We start from the raw sequence: 15981 nt of genomic DNA on the forward strand, positions 1-15981 counted from the left end.
CTCTCTAAACATTTAACTGATTGTTTCATAACCTATATGTTTTTTTTGTTGTTGTTTTTTTTAACTCTATAAACATTTAACTGATTGCAATTGTTTTTGTGACTCCATTTTATTTAAACTTTTTGAGTGAGGTTTTAGTAAGATCTTTATAAACATTTCATTTATATTCTTTTAAAAGAACTGAATGGTTTTTCAACATTTGTGTGAGATAAACTTACACAGTTTTCCCCTTATCAGTTTCACAGTACAGCCCGGATACGCTCAGGAATATGTAGGGAGGATCGTGTGTGTGTGATACCAACTTCAAAAACACACACACACTCACAGACACTAACTGTCATGTTCAAAAGGCTTCAATAGGCTTCAAACAATTAAAACTAGCTGTCATATAGCCATGACGTATTATTTAATCACAGTGTCTTCAAACGATCAAAAGGCTTCAAAAACACTAACTGTCATGTTCAAAAGGCATCAAACTAGCTGTCAGATACCATCACATATTGTTATAACACTTTCTGTCAATATCAAAAGGCTTCAAAAGCCTTCAAAAGACATCAAAAGTCAAAACTAGCTGTCAATAACCACATGATCAAAAGCTGTCAAACTGTCAATCAAAAGTCAAAACTAGCTGTCAAAACATGATCAAAAGTCATACTAACTGTCAACCTGTCAATCAAAAGTCAAAACTAGCTGTCAAACTGTCAATCAAAAGTCAAAAGGGGCGGGACACCTGTCACCGGAAGGGGCGGGACACCGGAAGGGGCGGGACATGTCACCGGAAGGGGCGGGACCTGTCACCGGAAGGGGCGTGGCACCTGTCAATCAATCATTTTTTGACAGGTGGTCCGTCATATCAACTACTGTCCTGATTTTGCAAAACAAGATTGTCTGTTGAGTTCAGTGCTGCAGGATGGTCTCTGTACATCTTTCATTGCTTAACTGACAAGAAATTAAGCAAAGTATTTTAGTATTATAGCGGCTTGATCGTATTTCCGTCTCTCAAACATTCAGCTTTTATTCTTCATGAAAAGACCTTTGTGCAAAGATGTTTTACATAGTATACTAGTGAGAAATGTCACTGTTCTTTTAACTTAAATAAGTTACTTAAATTAGTGCTATTCAAACAGTTTGAGTCAACATGCCCCGACGTGACCCGTATGGTTGTGTTCTGACAGGAGAGAGTTTGATTCATACTACACAATCTTTACCCAGACCGTCTTCATATGTACAGCTGTTTGGCTGGAATGGAAAAACATCTTTCTCAATTTATTTACAGTACCACGTGTCCATTAAAAACTGTCAGCCTTAACATCGTCTGTGGAGTTCAGACTGTTGTTGAAGTCGTCCAGATCACTGCTAGCTTCTGAGTCGGTGTTATTCAGAAGGTCCACTAATAAGCCAATAAGCTCACTGTCCTTCCGGCTGTCTGAGCTGGATTCACATTCAGACGGTCGAAGATTGCGGTGGATCATGGCCTGTAGGGAAGTGCGCAGGTCCCACAGCAACTCCCAGACTTGAGGGGAAAACTCCCATCGTATGAGTGTATGACCTGGTAGTGCCACCTCTACCCGATCTCCATGAACTAAAAAATAAATACAAATAATTATATATATATATATATATATATATATATATTACCACTGTATACACACAACTTTTCAGAGCAAACATGAATTGATAAATGAGCTTACATTATATTTCAGTATGAAGTGAATAATAAGGAAGATTGTTTCCACCATGGAATAAAGAAATATAGGTATTGAAACATCACTTAACTTACATCACTGTGACGCTATTTTCTTCTGGTAACAAACATTGCTGCATTATTTTCCTGTTATCTCTGTAAAGCTGCTTTGAAACAATCTCAAAATTATTATTTTCTCAGAATTGCGAGGTTGGAGAAAAAAACCCCCTCAGAATTGTGGGATATGAACACGCAATTGTTAAATATATACTTGGAAATGTGAGTTCTAAAGTTAAAATTGTGAGATATAAAATTGCAATTGCAAGAAAAAAAGGTTAGAAAGAAAAGTCGCAATTACAGTTTTTTTTTCTTTTTATCCGTGACGGAAACAATCTTCCATGGAATAATGATCAGAATCCTAAATCCAACTCTGTGGTGATGGCAGGCATTCATTACCTCTCTCGCTGAGGTCACAGTCTGTGAGGAGCAACAACGCTAGTGGATGAACCACCGAAGAGTCTCTGATGAAGACTTGATCATTTGATTTCATAGCAGAGAAGAACGTGAGCCAGCGACTCGGGAGATTCTGATTTCCTCTAAACGACACACAACACATGACTTCAAATGAACAGAACACGAATCATGTTTCTTAAACTCGGGCAAATTAATCTGCAATGTAGATTGTGATGCACATTTTCACCAGCACAGGCAAGGTGGTGACGTAATGAGGAAAGATAACTACTCTAAGCACGCGCTGCAGTTGTGTCGCGTGCCGCCTTAAATGCCCAAGATATTTAAAGCAGGATGGATTCTGATTGGCTGCCGTCGTTTTTTTCTTATATAACTAGAACATTTTTTGGGGGGAAAATGAATCCAAATATGTTGTTTCTCTGTGTTTTTTATCTTTATAGTTGTGGTGTGGACTCCTTGCCGTGAACAGGCCTTTCCTAATTTGGAATTGGTCAGAATTCAGGATAGGACATTAATTACAGAATAATAAATCTCTGCTGTAATGCCCAAAAAGAAATTTCCTGTAGAAATTCATATTACAACAATACAAACAATAAACCATCAATGTCAATCCATCCATTTAGCAATTTTATTAATATCTCTATCTGACTTTAAACGTTATATTCACCTGTTGACAGAGGAGCGGTGCAGCAGCACAGGGCTGCTTTCCATACGGTAGGAAAGACTTTCTGGACGAAATCTTCCACCTTTGGTCACTGTGCCTCTTTTCACCTTGGTAAAGTTCAGATATTGTATTAATAGATATGCACCTATGCAGATATTGTGCCAGATGCAGAAAGCCAGGGGTTATAATACAAATATTATTTACAAGTAATTACAAATATGTAATCCTTTGTCTGTTTTATAAGGAAATACAATTCACACAGTGAAACCATAAGCTTTGGGCTTGTCCACAAAAAATCAGGCATCAAAACGCAGTACTTTTCATACAATACTTTTCATGAATCTTAAAAAAAAAAAAAAAGTTTTTGAAATTATCTTCTTAGAAAATAAATGTCACATATGTCCTGCATATATTGAGTATCTGGAAGTGTATATGAACGGTGTGTGGTACCTGTATGAGGTTAGGATAAAGGCCAGCAACCAGCACTGCTTTAAGGAGCTGCTCCTGCTGACTGTACTGGTTCAGAGGAGACGAGAGACGCAGACATTCAGCAGAATGATCCAACAGTCCAGCATCAGCCAAATTTTCACTGAACTGTTGCATCAGGCCTGTTTAAGAGACAAAGGAACGTTTTTTTTTTTTTTTACGTTTTTCTTCTTACTATTGCTCCAAAATGACTAAAAGCAGCATCAAACTGACTGAGCATTTTACACTTGGTCTTCAAACATACCATTTATGGCCACTGCACAATTTATAAAGGCAGTGAAGAAATGCAAATTTACATTAAAGACATGTCTGTGAAGGTTTTTACTCATCTAGGACACTTCTGGCAAAATTTGGCTGAAAGCAAAACATGTTTTCGTTCTGCCCCAGGTTCATGATTACGTTTTCTTATTTTCTAATTGATTTTACGTTATGGTTTTGATTTCAACAATGGTTTTTGAGGTTTCGTGTTTTTTTTTTTTGTGGACCCTTTTCTATTTTGTTATATTGTAGTTTCAGTAACTATAGCCAAATAATTGGTTGAAGAATCAACAGTAAATTGCCAGAGTTTAGATTTATATCTAAAATGTCATTTAAATCACACTTATTCATTCAGCAGCCGCTTTTATCCACAGTGACTTACGACAAAGCGATTCATCGTAAGGAGGCAATAAGGAAGCCACATCTGTACAAATCATCTCACTCGTGGACAACATTGTATCATATCTACATATCTGTAGAAAACAAGACATGCCCTGATTCACAGAACAACAGCAAAGTTTAAGATGACGCTTGTGTATGTTCTGGTTTTGCGTCACATTAATGTACGAGGAAACATGATTCCTTACATGGACTCAGCATGCTCATAATGACAAATGAATTGACCAAAGCAAGTCCACCAACGTTACTCTATTAACTCTTCTGTCTGGTTTGCTTGTTGGACAAAATTGTGGATTCTTTGTTTTGATTGGTCAGATCGCCTGTCAATCAAACTACCAGCGAAGGGTGAATTGAGGAACTCATACACAACTATTGCGAAAGCTGCAAATATTCACTGATGCTCAAGAAGGAAGATGATGCATTAAGAGCCAGGGGTGTAAACTTATGAACACTTTTTTTTTCCATTTAGTACTGCCCTTCAGTACAATTTACCCTGATCATCCAATTTAAAAAAAGTATTAACATTTTGCAGATTCTGCGAGGGGAATGTAAACTTTTGAGCACTGTAGATGAATTATGTCTCACCATGTATAAACCGCAGACTGGCTCCAGACAGAGTATATTTGTTCAGAAACTCCTGTTTATTCTCCTTGCCTTGTTGCTCTTTCCACCTCTGAACAACTCGACTGAAGACCAGATAATCACTGCAGCTGGACCCACTCAGAGCGGTCTTGGCCTACAGAGAGGAACACTATACATTAGCACAGAAAAGAGAACTCGTACATGTGTGAATGCTACTACAGACAAACAGACTCTCTGACCTTAGAGACGAGGGCCCGGTTCTGCATGCTGTTATAGAAGGGATCTCGAGTCAAACAGGCTGCCACAGACAAAATAGGAAGAACGCAAGAAAACAGAGCCGAGAGAACCAAGACTTTCCCCAAGCGCGGGTCACAGGACATGCAGGCCACGCGCTGTCCCAGAGGAGTCAGATTCTCTGAGCCGTCCAGCACGCCTGACAGACACAGAGAGTGTGTGAGAGAGAGTCAGCTTAGCAAAGTCAAAGAGATTCAAATGTTCATTTGTACCATGTACTATAACTTTGCTTAGTTTAAATAGAAAAAGGAAAAGTTAGGTTAAGTTAAGGTAGTGTTTTTTTTTATGTACCATAGATGTGTATTTGTCTATCTTGTATGTGATGGTAATCTGCATTTCTATGCAATAGAACAAAGTGCCCCAAGGGGGACAATAAAATACTTTAGTATAAAAAAAAAAAATTTTTTAAAAAAAAAGTACTGCTAAAAGTACTGTTAAGATCAACAATTATACAAATGTGATGAGGTGTTGAATTGTGTGTGTGTGTGTGTGTGTGTGTGTGTGTATATCATTTATAGCATTGGGATTTATGGTTTTAACATGCACTTCAGCATTTCAAGCAAGGTTATTATCGATAACTAAAACCTAAACTAAAGCCATTAGTTAAATAAAATGTCTCATTTTTGTTTAAAGTTGAAGTACTAAAATGACTTACATTTTAAATGAAAACAAAAATGATCATTAGTAATACATACATACAATCCAAAAAGTAATATTTAAGAAATAAAATATATTAAGAAATAAACAAGAAAACTTATTTTGAATCTTTTTAAATAAAAAAATAAAAAAATCATTTATAAAAAATATTTCTACTAGGGAAACACTGTTACATTATCCTTAAAAATTTGATGTGGTCCACAGGAAATCATTTTCGGGTTGTCTATTTACACCATTGTTGGCAGAAGCTATTTGCTCTAACTCCGCCCACCATTGTGTGTTTGAGGCAGACAACATTAACAAAAGAAACCTGTCTGATAACAGGAGCAGTGGAGAGTAAGGCAAGTGACTACTATTTACACTCAGTGCAAAGAAAATACTTTTTGTTGCCATTTACACCGTGCAACTGCAAACAGCCGCTGCCGATCTTATTTTATTGTCCATATGAGCTGTGAACTAAAGTGTTTAAATCGGTTTAAATCTGCAAGTCAATGTAACACTGTCACACTGTAAAAGGCCAAATACAAACACATGAATCTAGAAACACCTCAGTATCAGAGCATGTGAGCGGAGTGGAGTGGGAGCGAGCGGGGAGCGCGAGCGGGCGGATCTTGGACAGAGCGGCAATTTCAAAAGGACGGAGCGTCGCACTATTTCCCGCTCCAATTCCGCTCCGCTCACGCCACGCATCAGTCAAAAAATGCGCCATGAAGAACAAAAAACATATATAGGCATAGCCGTCGCACTGGACTATAAGTCGCATTTATTTAGAAATTTGTTTCACACAAAAAAAACTAAAACAATGTTACAGATGGGACAGTTCTCCATTACGGACGTGAGCGCTCTGACAGCGGCACTAAAAGACTGCTTTAAAACTTTCACTGAGACCTCAAACAGAAAGCACAAAGCCTGTCTTTAAATTTAATTTCGTTTTGTATTAATTGTATCTTAATTTTGATCAGTGCTTCATCAACCAATTTTCTGGATTTAATAAATAAGTAAATATATTAGAAAATAGATAATCACGACACGAAGGCGCCGGCGGGTGAACCTGGAGTTTGTCTCATAAATGAACCGAAACTCAGCGTATAGCCTACTTGCCTGACAGACCTGAGACATATATATAAAGCCTGAAATGTCTACTTTTAAACAGAACAATTCAAAACGAAAGAAAACAGACTGCTCTCTTGAATCCGTATGAAATGTGCATTTCTCTCTGGGGCGTTCAATACTGCGAAGATCGCGAGTCAGCATCTTTCCAGCCACAGACATAAAAAAAAAGGTTTATTAGTAAACAATTAAAATGTCTCCTGCTATATTTTACATATACATAATCATTAATTTTGCCGGTTCGTTGTGACAGCTTTTAGGTGCGTTATTGACAGCGCCACCCTTATGTTACATGAACGCATCAGCACCGAAAACATGGAGATTTTTTTTCTTTTGGGGGCATTTTGTTTGTGTTCAGACTTTCAGTTGTCTTTAGGCGCGATGTTAGAGGACGCTGCTAATAAAGTTGCTAGTATGGCCTACACATATTGGATTCACGTTTATTATTATAGGCTATTTAAAAAAAATACCCCATTATTTATGCTGTGCGTATCATTTTATTTTGTTGTATTTATCCGCCACACCTTGGCCGGTCCGTGAAAATATTGTCTGATATTAAACCGGTCCGTGACGCAAAAAAGGTTGGGGACCGCTACAAGTGATATACATGTAGATTTTTTTTCCTTTTTTGGAGCGAGCGGGGGGCGATTTGAGTGGAGCGCGAAGCAAACTGCGTTGAGCGCTGAGCGAAAAATGAGCGGAGCGGCCTGATGTAGCTTTGAGCGGGGGAGCGGAGGGGTGAACAGTTCCGTGAGCGATGAGCGGAGATTCTCACCGCTCCACTCCGCTCATATGCTCTGCTCAGTATATCAGTCTATTGAGATGAAATATGATCATGCTGTAACTAACATGAATGGGGTTTCTCCATATTTTATTATTCCATATTATCTCCATATTTTGAGTATGAATCAAGTGTGTGTATGTGAATTAGACAGTCACACTGTTGTTGATCTTGAAAATATTGCATTCGTTTGGACCAGTCTTCTACAAATGCCGTTCAACAAAATGAACGAATTGCATGATTTAACAGATTCACTTTGACAGCTCTACTTTCAGCAACATTTAAAACCATTACCAATTTCCATTAGGTTCTTCACAGCAGCTTTCACTGCCTGCCTGTCTGGGGAGTCGAGCACTTGTGACAGGAAGTCCACAGCCTGCATGAGGAAGAATGACAATGTTTTCAATCCAATCCAACGATCTGATCTTGACTATGTCGAGAACTGACAAAATTAAGAGAACTTTACTGAATTTTAAAGCAAGTAGATCAAAACAGTTATTCTACAAACTGTAAACAGTGACAAGAAAGCAGATTTTAACATGGGTTTGCTCCCTCACTTTGCTGTCTGGACAGTGGATTTTGGCTTGTATGACCACGCTTTCCAGAGGGGTGCGCAGGATTTCAGGGATGGGAAACGTGTCCATGCTGTCGAGCTGTTTTCGTGGGTAGAGGTGGTAAGCATGTCCAGGTTGGCAGCGGCCTGCCCTTCCTCTTCGCTGAGTAACGTTTGCTTGTGAAATCCAGACCGTGTTCAGACCAGAGACCTGAGAGCACAAAGCAACAATCAGCTTTCAACGGCTTTACTTTTATTGCTCTCATAACTTTAAAGTCACATTGAAATCAAAATGGACAAATCTTGTTTTTTTGTTTTGTTTTTTTGTTTAATGGAATATTGCAGATTATTATAAATGATTTATCCGTGCACATCATTATCGTTTTAAATTTATGTGCATCAATCTTTAATCAAAATAACTTGCAGCTTCTCTGATAACGAGGGCGGAGCAACCTGTCACTCACATGAGATCAGCCAATAGCAAACCACAACCATCCAATCAATTCCCCACAGACAATATCAAGCCCCGCCCTACATTTGTTCTTGTTTGAGAAGCCGTTTTACTCGGATATACGGCACAACAGGGAAGGAAAGACGACTTCCGCTTCATGCTGACTTTAAAGCAGTGGGAAGGACCTTTGTTCTGGGGTCGTAGTTCTGCTCTTTCTGAGAGCCGGCGTCCACCACGTGCACGATGTCGTCTATGGTGATGGACGTCTCAGCGATGTTGGTGGCCAGGACGATCTTTCGCAGGCCCTTCGGAGGCCGCTGGAACACAGCTTGCTGATCCGCTACAGCCATACTGGAGTGCACTGCAGGAGAAACAGTCAAAGCGAGTCCTCAAAATGACTGGCATGCATTTCATTCACAGATGAATGGGTAGTCAAAGACAAATTTTAAGTAATGATTTGATTTAGTGATCAATCAATATACCAGCTACGGCAAATAACCAGACGACTATGGCTATGTTCAGATAGCAGGCAAAACAGATTTTTTCTCAAATCAGATATTTTCAGGCAGTGTCCGCACTATTAATTGCAAGTGATCAAATAAGATTTGTGTGTCCAGACATGTACATTTAAATAATAAAAGCAAACGCTATATTTTTTCACATATAATTTTCTTTCTTTGTTTAACAGTTACATATAATAACATATTAGATATGACTGTTAAACAAAGACCGTAAAGTTTAAACTAATGAAGAAGACAGATAATAACATATTAGATATGACTGTTAAACAAAGACCGTAAAGTTTAAACTAATGAAGAAGACAGATAATAACATATTAGATATGACTGTTAAACAAAGACCGTAAAGTTTAAACTAATGAAGAAGACAGATAATGTGAGTGCTGTGTGATCAGGCGCTGCCGTTCTCAGCGCCACCCGTCAAAATAAAAGTCCCGTTTCTAACATATCGGCCGATAAGAAAAACGTATCGGCCGATGCTGATATTTTAAGTTAACTTGAAAAACGTATCGGCTGAGGCGATATATCGGTCGACCACTAGAGGAGATATATATTATTATGTTCCGTGTTCTGTGCTGTAATCACGGGCAAAATCTTTGGACATGCTTGAATACCGTACGAGTACTTCCGAAATTTCCGTCACCAGTTTTGACGTTATCGTTATGTGTTTTGTTAAGAGTGACGCAAAAGACCATTTGAGATCCGATTTGAGCAGTCAGAGCGTCCAGAGTGAAAAGCATCTGTAAAAATCTGATTGGAATCGCATTTCAAACCACCTCCAAATGTGGTTTGAATCAGAATGTGGTTTGCTGTTCAGACTTTCAAAAACACATTGATGATTGATTGAACATGACTGATTGATATCATAGCCATAGAGTGCTGTAGAGATGACGTCTTTGGTAACACCATTTTACAGTGTCTGTTACGTTGCATGTACTTACAGTAATAATAACTGTAAATTATGCTAACCCTAACATGCAACTACCCCTAAACCAAACCCTAACCGCATGTTGTTATATCACTCAGTATATAAATAAATAATTACACTGTAGCTAAGACACCTTAAAGGGATACTTCACCTCTGGAAAGATGAATGTGTATTTAAAATAGATCATTTATGAAGAAGAAATGTGAAATTATTTTTGAATTTGGAGCTTTCTAGACTGAGAAAAGCCAGAAAATGTATTTTTGGCTTATGTGGATGAAAGACAACAACTCCCAGAATGCACTTGCTTCGCTGCCCTAGGGGGCCACTCCCAAGCCACACCTACCGGTAAGAGAGCGCAGTTGAAAACAACAAGGCTAGGCTACTAGTGAGACTCTGACGAGTTTGCCCGGGATTTCTAGATCGCCCACAATGTCCACGATTCGGTTTTTGCGTTCTACAGTCGCCATTCATCATGTTTACTGTGGCGAGCAGGACGAGGCTGAGGGCCGCGGGAGAATGGCGTGAGGCCGGTGGCGAGATTACTGAGACGCACCGATCTCCTATCTCTCACGGAGGTGTGGGAATTTTCTTAGCAATGTTAAAACGCACATCAACCGATCACTTGTTTAGCGTTCATGTAAACACTACAGTCAGATAAACCAATCGGAATGAATTCAGTTAGATTGAAACAAAAGGTGTGCATGTAAACAATGAATGGCGACTGCAGAAAGCAAAAGCCGAATCCCGGACATTTTGGACGATCTCGACGGCCGGACATGTCCGGGAAAAAGAGGATGGTAACCCCTACTACTCAGTTTTCTCCACAGAACAAGAGCCTGCTAGCTTAGCTTCCAAAGAAAGACTGCTGATACTATGTGTACATTCTGTGAGTGAGATCCCACCTCCTATGGGAAGGTTGAGAACATGCGGGACAGCCCCTCCTACTGGCTGTAGTCTTTAGCCTCTGGCCAAAAAATCCTCAGATGACGCAAAATTACGATTTTTGCGTCATCGGAGGATTTTTTTCAGATAAAAAAATACATATATCTCTCATCTCAGGGGGATATGAGGGTGGAAAGCACGGTAATTCGAAAATACTACAGGTTTTCTACTAATACAAAGCTTAATGCTAAATCCTGAAGTATCCCTTTAAAATAAAGCGAAATCACATATTTTTGTAGGCCGAAACCTAGAAACAAATTCACATTTTAACATTTCCGATTCCATCATTCTGAAGTCAATGTTTTTTTTTAATGGGTTTTTGGTTAAATGTCTGAAATAAGGTCTGTGGTGAACACAAGCTCAAGCTCAAGATATTTAAATTTTTTATTCATCAGTAATACTCCCTGGTGATATTTTTAAAGATTTTACTTGCCTTGAAAAAGGTGGTTGCTAACAAGAGGCTAAGAGACTATGGACCCTATCATAACACCCGGCGCAATGCAGCGTCACGCGCCGGAAGTGTTTTTTGCTAGTTTCAGCCTGAAGCAGTTATCATTTTCACGTCCTGCGCCCCGTTGTTTAAAGGGATAGTTCACTTTGAAATTAAATTTTAGTATGTTTTAGCTTACCTCAAGGGCATCCAAGATGTAGGTGTCTTTTTTTCCGCAGTAGTTTCAATTTTGATATTTTTAGGTCAAACCGTTCTTGTCTGTCAGTCATATAATGCAGGTCTATGGTCACTGTCTCAAAGAGCATGCACAGAGTCCAAATTAAAACAATTCCCCATCGTCCAAATTAAACAATTCCCCATCGTAAGTACACATTGATGGCCTAAGACACGAAACGAGCGGTTTGTGTGAGAAAACGAACAGTATTTATATCGTTTTTACCTCTTGTACACAGCCACGCCCAAGTGATCTGAGAGCGCGGGCGGGTATAGATATATACAATACGGCAACCGTAGCCAAGGCGACATCTAGTGTATATATCTATATATATAATGTGTACTTACCATGGGGAATTGTTTAATTTGGACGATGGGGAATTGTTTTAATTTGGACTCTGTGCATGCTCTTTGAGGTGGTGACCATCGACCTGCATTATATGACTGACAGACAAGAACGGTTTGACCTAAAAATATCAAAATTGAAACTACTGCGGAAAAAAAGACACCTACATCATGGATGCCCTTGAGGTAAGCTAAAACATACCAAACATTTATTTCAAAGTGAACTATCCCTTTAAATAGCAAATGCATTTGCGCCTATTTGTGCGTCCATGGGCTGGTCTGAAAACGAGGTGTGTTCTGGCGCATTGTTGGCGCGTTGCTATTTTGAGGCAACTGAAATAGACTGAGCCATTGACCAACAAAAACCTGGTCTAAAGACAATGGTGCAATATTTTTATTTTTATTTCAAGAGCGTGTTAGTAAGGTGCGCCTATAGGTGGGTCCACTACGCGCATACACTCTGCTTATTACACACACAGGGTTGTCAGCAACACACAAACATGCCAAATATTAAAAATAAAAGGATTACAATGTAAAAGATTAATAGTGTGTACACAAAGATATGGTGGAATGCGGCTTGTCCCATAGATGGTCTGCTTGTGCGGTTTCACCTCGCGCACGAGCATATCCGTTTGCGCTCTGGAGAAGCGTTCAGTCTTTCCACTTGTAAATTTCATCATGTAAATAGCAATCCACCAAGGAGCGAGCACAACTGGCATTTAAAGGTAGACTCTGGTTGGTTTATTTCACGTTATGCCCAAAACACACCCATTACTCATTAGGGACAACCCTTTAGACCATGCGTGCCGACCATTTTGGCCATCGTTAAACTAGCAAAAGTGGATTCGGACACACCCTAAGTGCAATTGCGCCCTGCACTTTAGACCATGCGCTTAGATCGTTAAAATAGGGCCCTATGTGTTCATTTGTGAAGATTATCATGATGGACAAAACGTGTAAGAATAAGAAGCTTTTGTTATGCCGGGTTCAGACTACACGATTTTGGCACGATCAGTTTGACGTAGGGTGTCATGGGTATTCGTAAACTACAATGGCCGTCGGGACTCAAGAATTGATCATTACATCTCGTATAGCGAGTCATAGTGGACGACAACTGATGCCACATCTGCGATGCTTCACGACGCCCAGACAAAAAGACTAGCATTTTTATTTATTTTTTTGGCCCTCCACGGCAGGTTCCGTCACATCTGTGACTTTGACCAATAGGAGCACAGAAGCTCCGTACACAGCTTTCAAACACGGCGAAATGAAAGAGAGACGATTGTATTGGTGCTGCTAGTTGGAATTATGCAATGGAGGAAAGATTCAGAGAGCTATGGCAACAATATTCCTGCCTTTATGATGTTTCCTCGAGGGACGACCATAACAGAGAGAAAAAAGAGAAATGATGAGTACTGGTGAGTACTGAAATTAGCATTAAGGTAACGGGCTGGCCTATAAAATACAGCATCACTGCAGCACTAGATTTGGCTATTATAAAACTTTCTGCATTGACCAATAAATGGTGTCCACTTGGCTGATTAAAAGAAATGTTAGCTCCTATGCTAAAGTATAAAATTTAATAAAAGTATATTCTTTTTGAGTTTATCACTGTATTTGCCATTATTAAATATTTTATAAAATGAAGGCATTGTACAAGTCATCATTCACCCTGCTCTATCAGCAGGATCTTCTATCAGATAAAGCTGCAGCTGATGTGCTTACATGGTAAAATCATCTGTGAGCCTGATCTGTAAGCCGCTCTCTCTTCCAGTTTCTGCTGTACGACTTTAATGTCTTGCCATCCTGGGAGGAAACACAACACAGCACCTGGAACAGAGCAAACACTGTTAGTCAGAATACAAGAGACCAGACAGAAGAGCAAAAGCTTGGGCAGACACATTTAAACATTTAACGTCTGCTATGGAAGAATGTGTATAAAAAAAAAAAAGGTTCTATATAGAACTCTAGGGTACTAGACTCAATTTTGAAGAACTCTCTATGCCAAAAATGTTCAATATAAGGAGAATGTCATTAATGATTGCACAATACTTTAGATAATTAACCATTTTTACCATTTTTAATAGGTAATTTCTGAATTAAATGTATAAAAACAACATTAATCAGTTACAACTAAATACATAAAATGATCCTATGATAAAAGGTTCTATATATGGCTGCCTCGGTGTTGAGCTCTCCAGTTGTTACACTGTTTTTGTTAGTTTGTCCTGTTTTATGTTTGTCATACGCTATCAGTTATACCAGGGACGAACTGCTGAACATTCGGCAGTGCACACCAACTGATCACCAACCAGTTTTTGATTCTTCTGGCGTTTTGCGGAACATTGTCGTCGGTTGCGCCGCTGCACTGTGGAAACAGTATAAGACGCGCAGGCGTGGGAAGCGAGCCGGCACACTCGTTAAGCTCAGGCAGCGCGGATTCAGAACGGCGCTGCCTAGCATCCATCTGGCGAATGTCCGCTCTCTCCCTAACAAAATGGACGAACTACTTCTGCTCTCACGCAAAAACAAGGACTTTACCAACTCTGCTGCTCTTTGTTTCACGGAAACCTGGCTGAACGAAGCCATTCCGGACAGCGCGTTACATCTACCGGACTTTCAGCTGTTCAGAGCAGATCGCGATATGGAGTCAACGGGTAAAACGCGCGGTGGTGGGACATGCTTTTACATCAACAGAAGGTGGTGTACTGATGTAACTGTGTTAAGGAAGATGTGCTGTCCTGATGTGGAAGTGCTTTTCCTTAACTGTAAGCCGTTCTACTCGCCGCGGGAGTTTTCCTCGCTCGTTCTCATCAGTGTTTACATTCCACCGCAAGCACACGTGAGTACGGCGCTGCAACAGCTGGCTGATCTGATCACAGAAACAGAACAACAACACCCGGACTCTGTTCTTATCATTCTCGGAGACTTTAATCAGGCAAAACTCACACGTGAGCTGCCTAAATTCAAACAGCACATTACATGCCCCACCAGAGACAATAATATTTTGGACCATTGCTACACCACAACAAAGGATGCATATCGCTCCGTCGCCAGAGCAGCTCTAGGACTTTCCGATCACTGCCTGGTTCATCTTCTACCAACTTACAGGCAAAAACTTAAAACTGCTAAGCCAGTAATAAGGACTGTAAAGAGATGGACCAACGACACAGAGCAGGTCTTACAAGCCTGTTTTGAATGCACTGACTGGAGTGTTTTTGAAGCTGCTGCCAGCGATCTGGACGAGCTCACAGAGACTGTAACATCATACATCAGTTTCTGTGAGGATTTATGCATCCCTACCAGGACTTACTTATCATTCAACAATGATAAACCATGGTTCACACCAAAACTCAGACAGCTTCGTCAGGTCAAAGAAGATGCCTACAGGAGTGGGGATAGGATCTTGTATAATCAGGCCAGGAACACATTGACAAAGGAGATTGAAGTGGCTAAGAAGAGCTATGCCAAAAAGCTGGAAAACCAGTTTTCCTCCAACGACCCTGCATCAGTGTGGAAAGGCCTGAAAGACATTACCAACTACAAGACACCATCCCCCAGCATCGACAGCAACAAGCATCTTGCGAACGAGCTGAATGTCTTTTACTGTAGATTTGAGACCCCTGATCAGACACCCCATACCCGCCCTGACCATCTCTCTACACAGCCATCAACACCTCCAGCCATCCCCCTCCCCTCCCTCCCTGCACTTCAGATCAGTGAGGATAATGTGCGTCAGATCTTCAGGAAACAGAAGAGAAGGAAAGCACCAGGCCCAGACGGTGTTTCACCAGCCTGTCTGAAAACCTGCGCTGACCAGCTGGCCTCTATCTTCTCACTGATCTTCAACAGATCACTGGAGCAGTGCAAAGTCCCTTTCTGCTTTAAACGCTCCACCATCATCCCAATCCCGAAGAAACCAAAGATCACAGGACTCAATGACTACAGACCTGTTGCCTTAACATCTGTGGCCATGAAGTCATTCGAAAGACTGGTGTTAGCATATCTGAAGGACATCACTGGACCCTTGCTGGACCCCCTGCAGTTTGCCTACAGAGCAAACCGGTCTGTGGATGATGTGGTCAATATGGGACTGCATTACACCCTACAACATCTGGACAAACCAGGGACCTATGCAAGGATTCTGTTCGTGGACTTTAGTTCTGCCTTCAACACCATCGTCCCATCACTGCT

General features: G+C 40.3%; 1 protein-coding gene across 1 annotated transcript in view; it reads right to left on the reverse strand.

Annotated features, from left to right (window-relative positions):
* Positions 1–304: 304 nt before the first annotated feature.
* The window catches only part of dhx30 (DEAH (Asp-Glu-Ala-His) box helicase 30), a 34090-nt gene continuing 18413 nt past the window's right edge, over positions 305–15981 (reverse strand). Inside the window, exons 11-20 of the mRNA XM_082173926.1 lie at positions 13513–13617; positions 8576–8751; positions 7944–8150; positions 7681–7762; positions 4784–4977; positions 4548–4698; positions 3270–3427; positions 2823–2926; positions 2141–2280; positions 305–1582 (exon numbers count right to left, since the gene is read on the reverse strand). Coding sequence (XP_082030052.1) covers positions 1290–1582; positions 2141–2280; positions 2823–2926; positions 3270–3427; positions 4548–4698; positions 4784–4977; positions 7681–7762; positions 7944–8150; positions 8576–8751; positions 13513–13617 — 1610 coding nt within the window. The 3' untranslated portion in view covers positions 305–1289. The remainder of the gene's footprint in view (positions 1583–2140; positions 2281–2822; positions 2927–3269; positions 3428–4547; positions 4699–4783; positions 4978–7680; positions 7763–7943; positions 8151–8575; positions 8752–13512; positions 13618–15981) is intronic.

Source organism: Leuciscus leuciscus (genome assembly GCF_965113295.1).
Source record: "Leuciscus leuciscus genome assembly, chromosome: 6".
Lineage (NCBI taxonomy): Eukaryota > Metazoa > Chordata > Actinopteri > Cypriniformes > Leuciscidae > Leuciscus > Leuciscus leuciscus.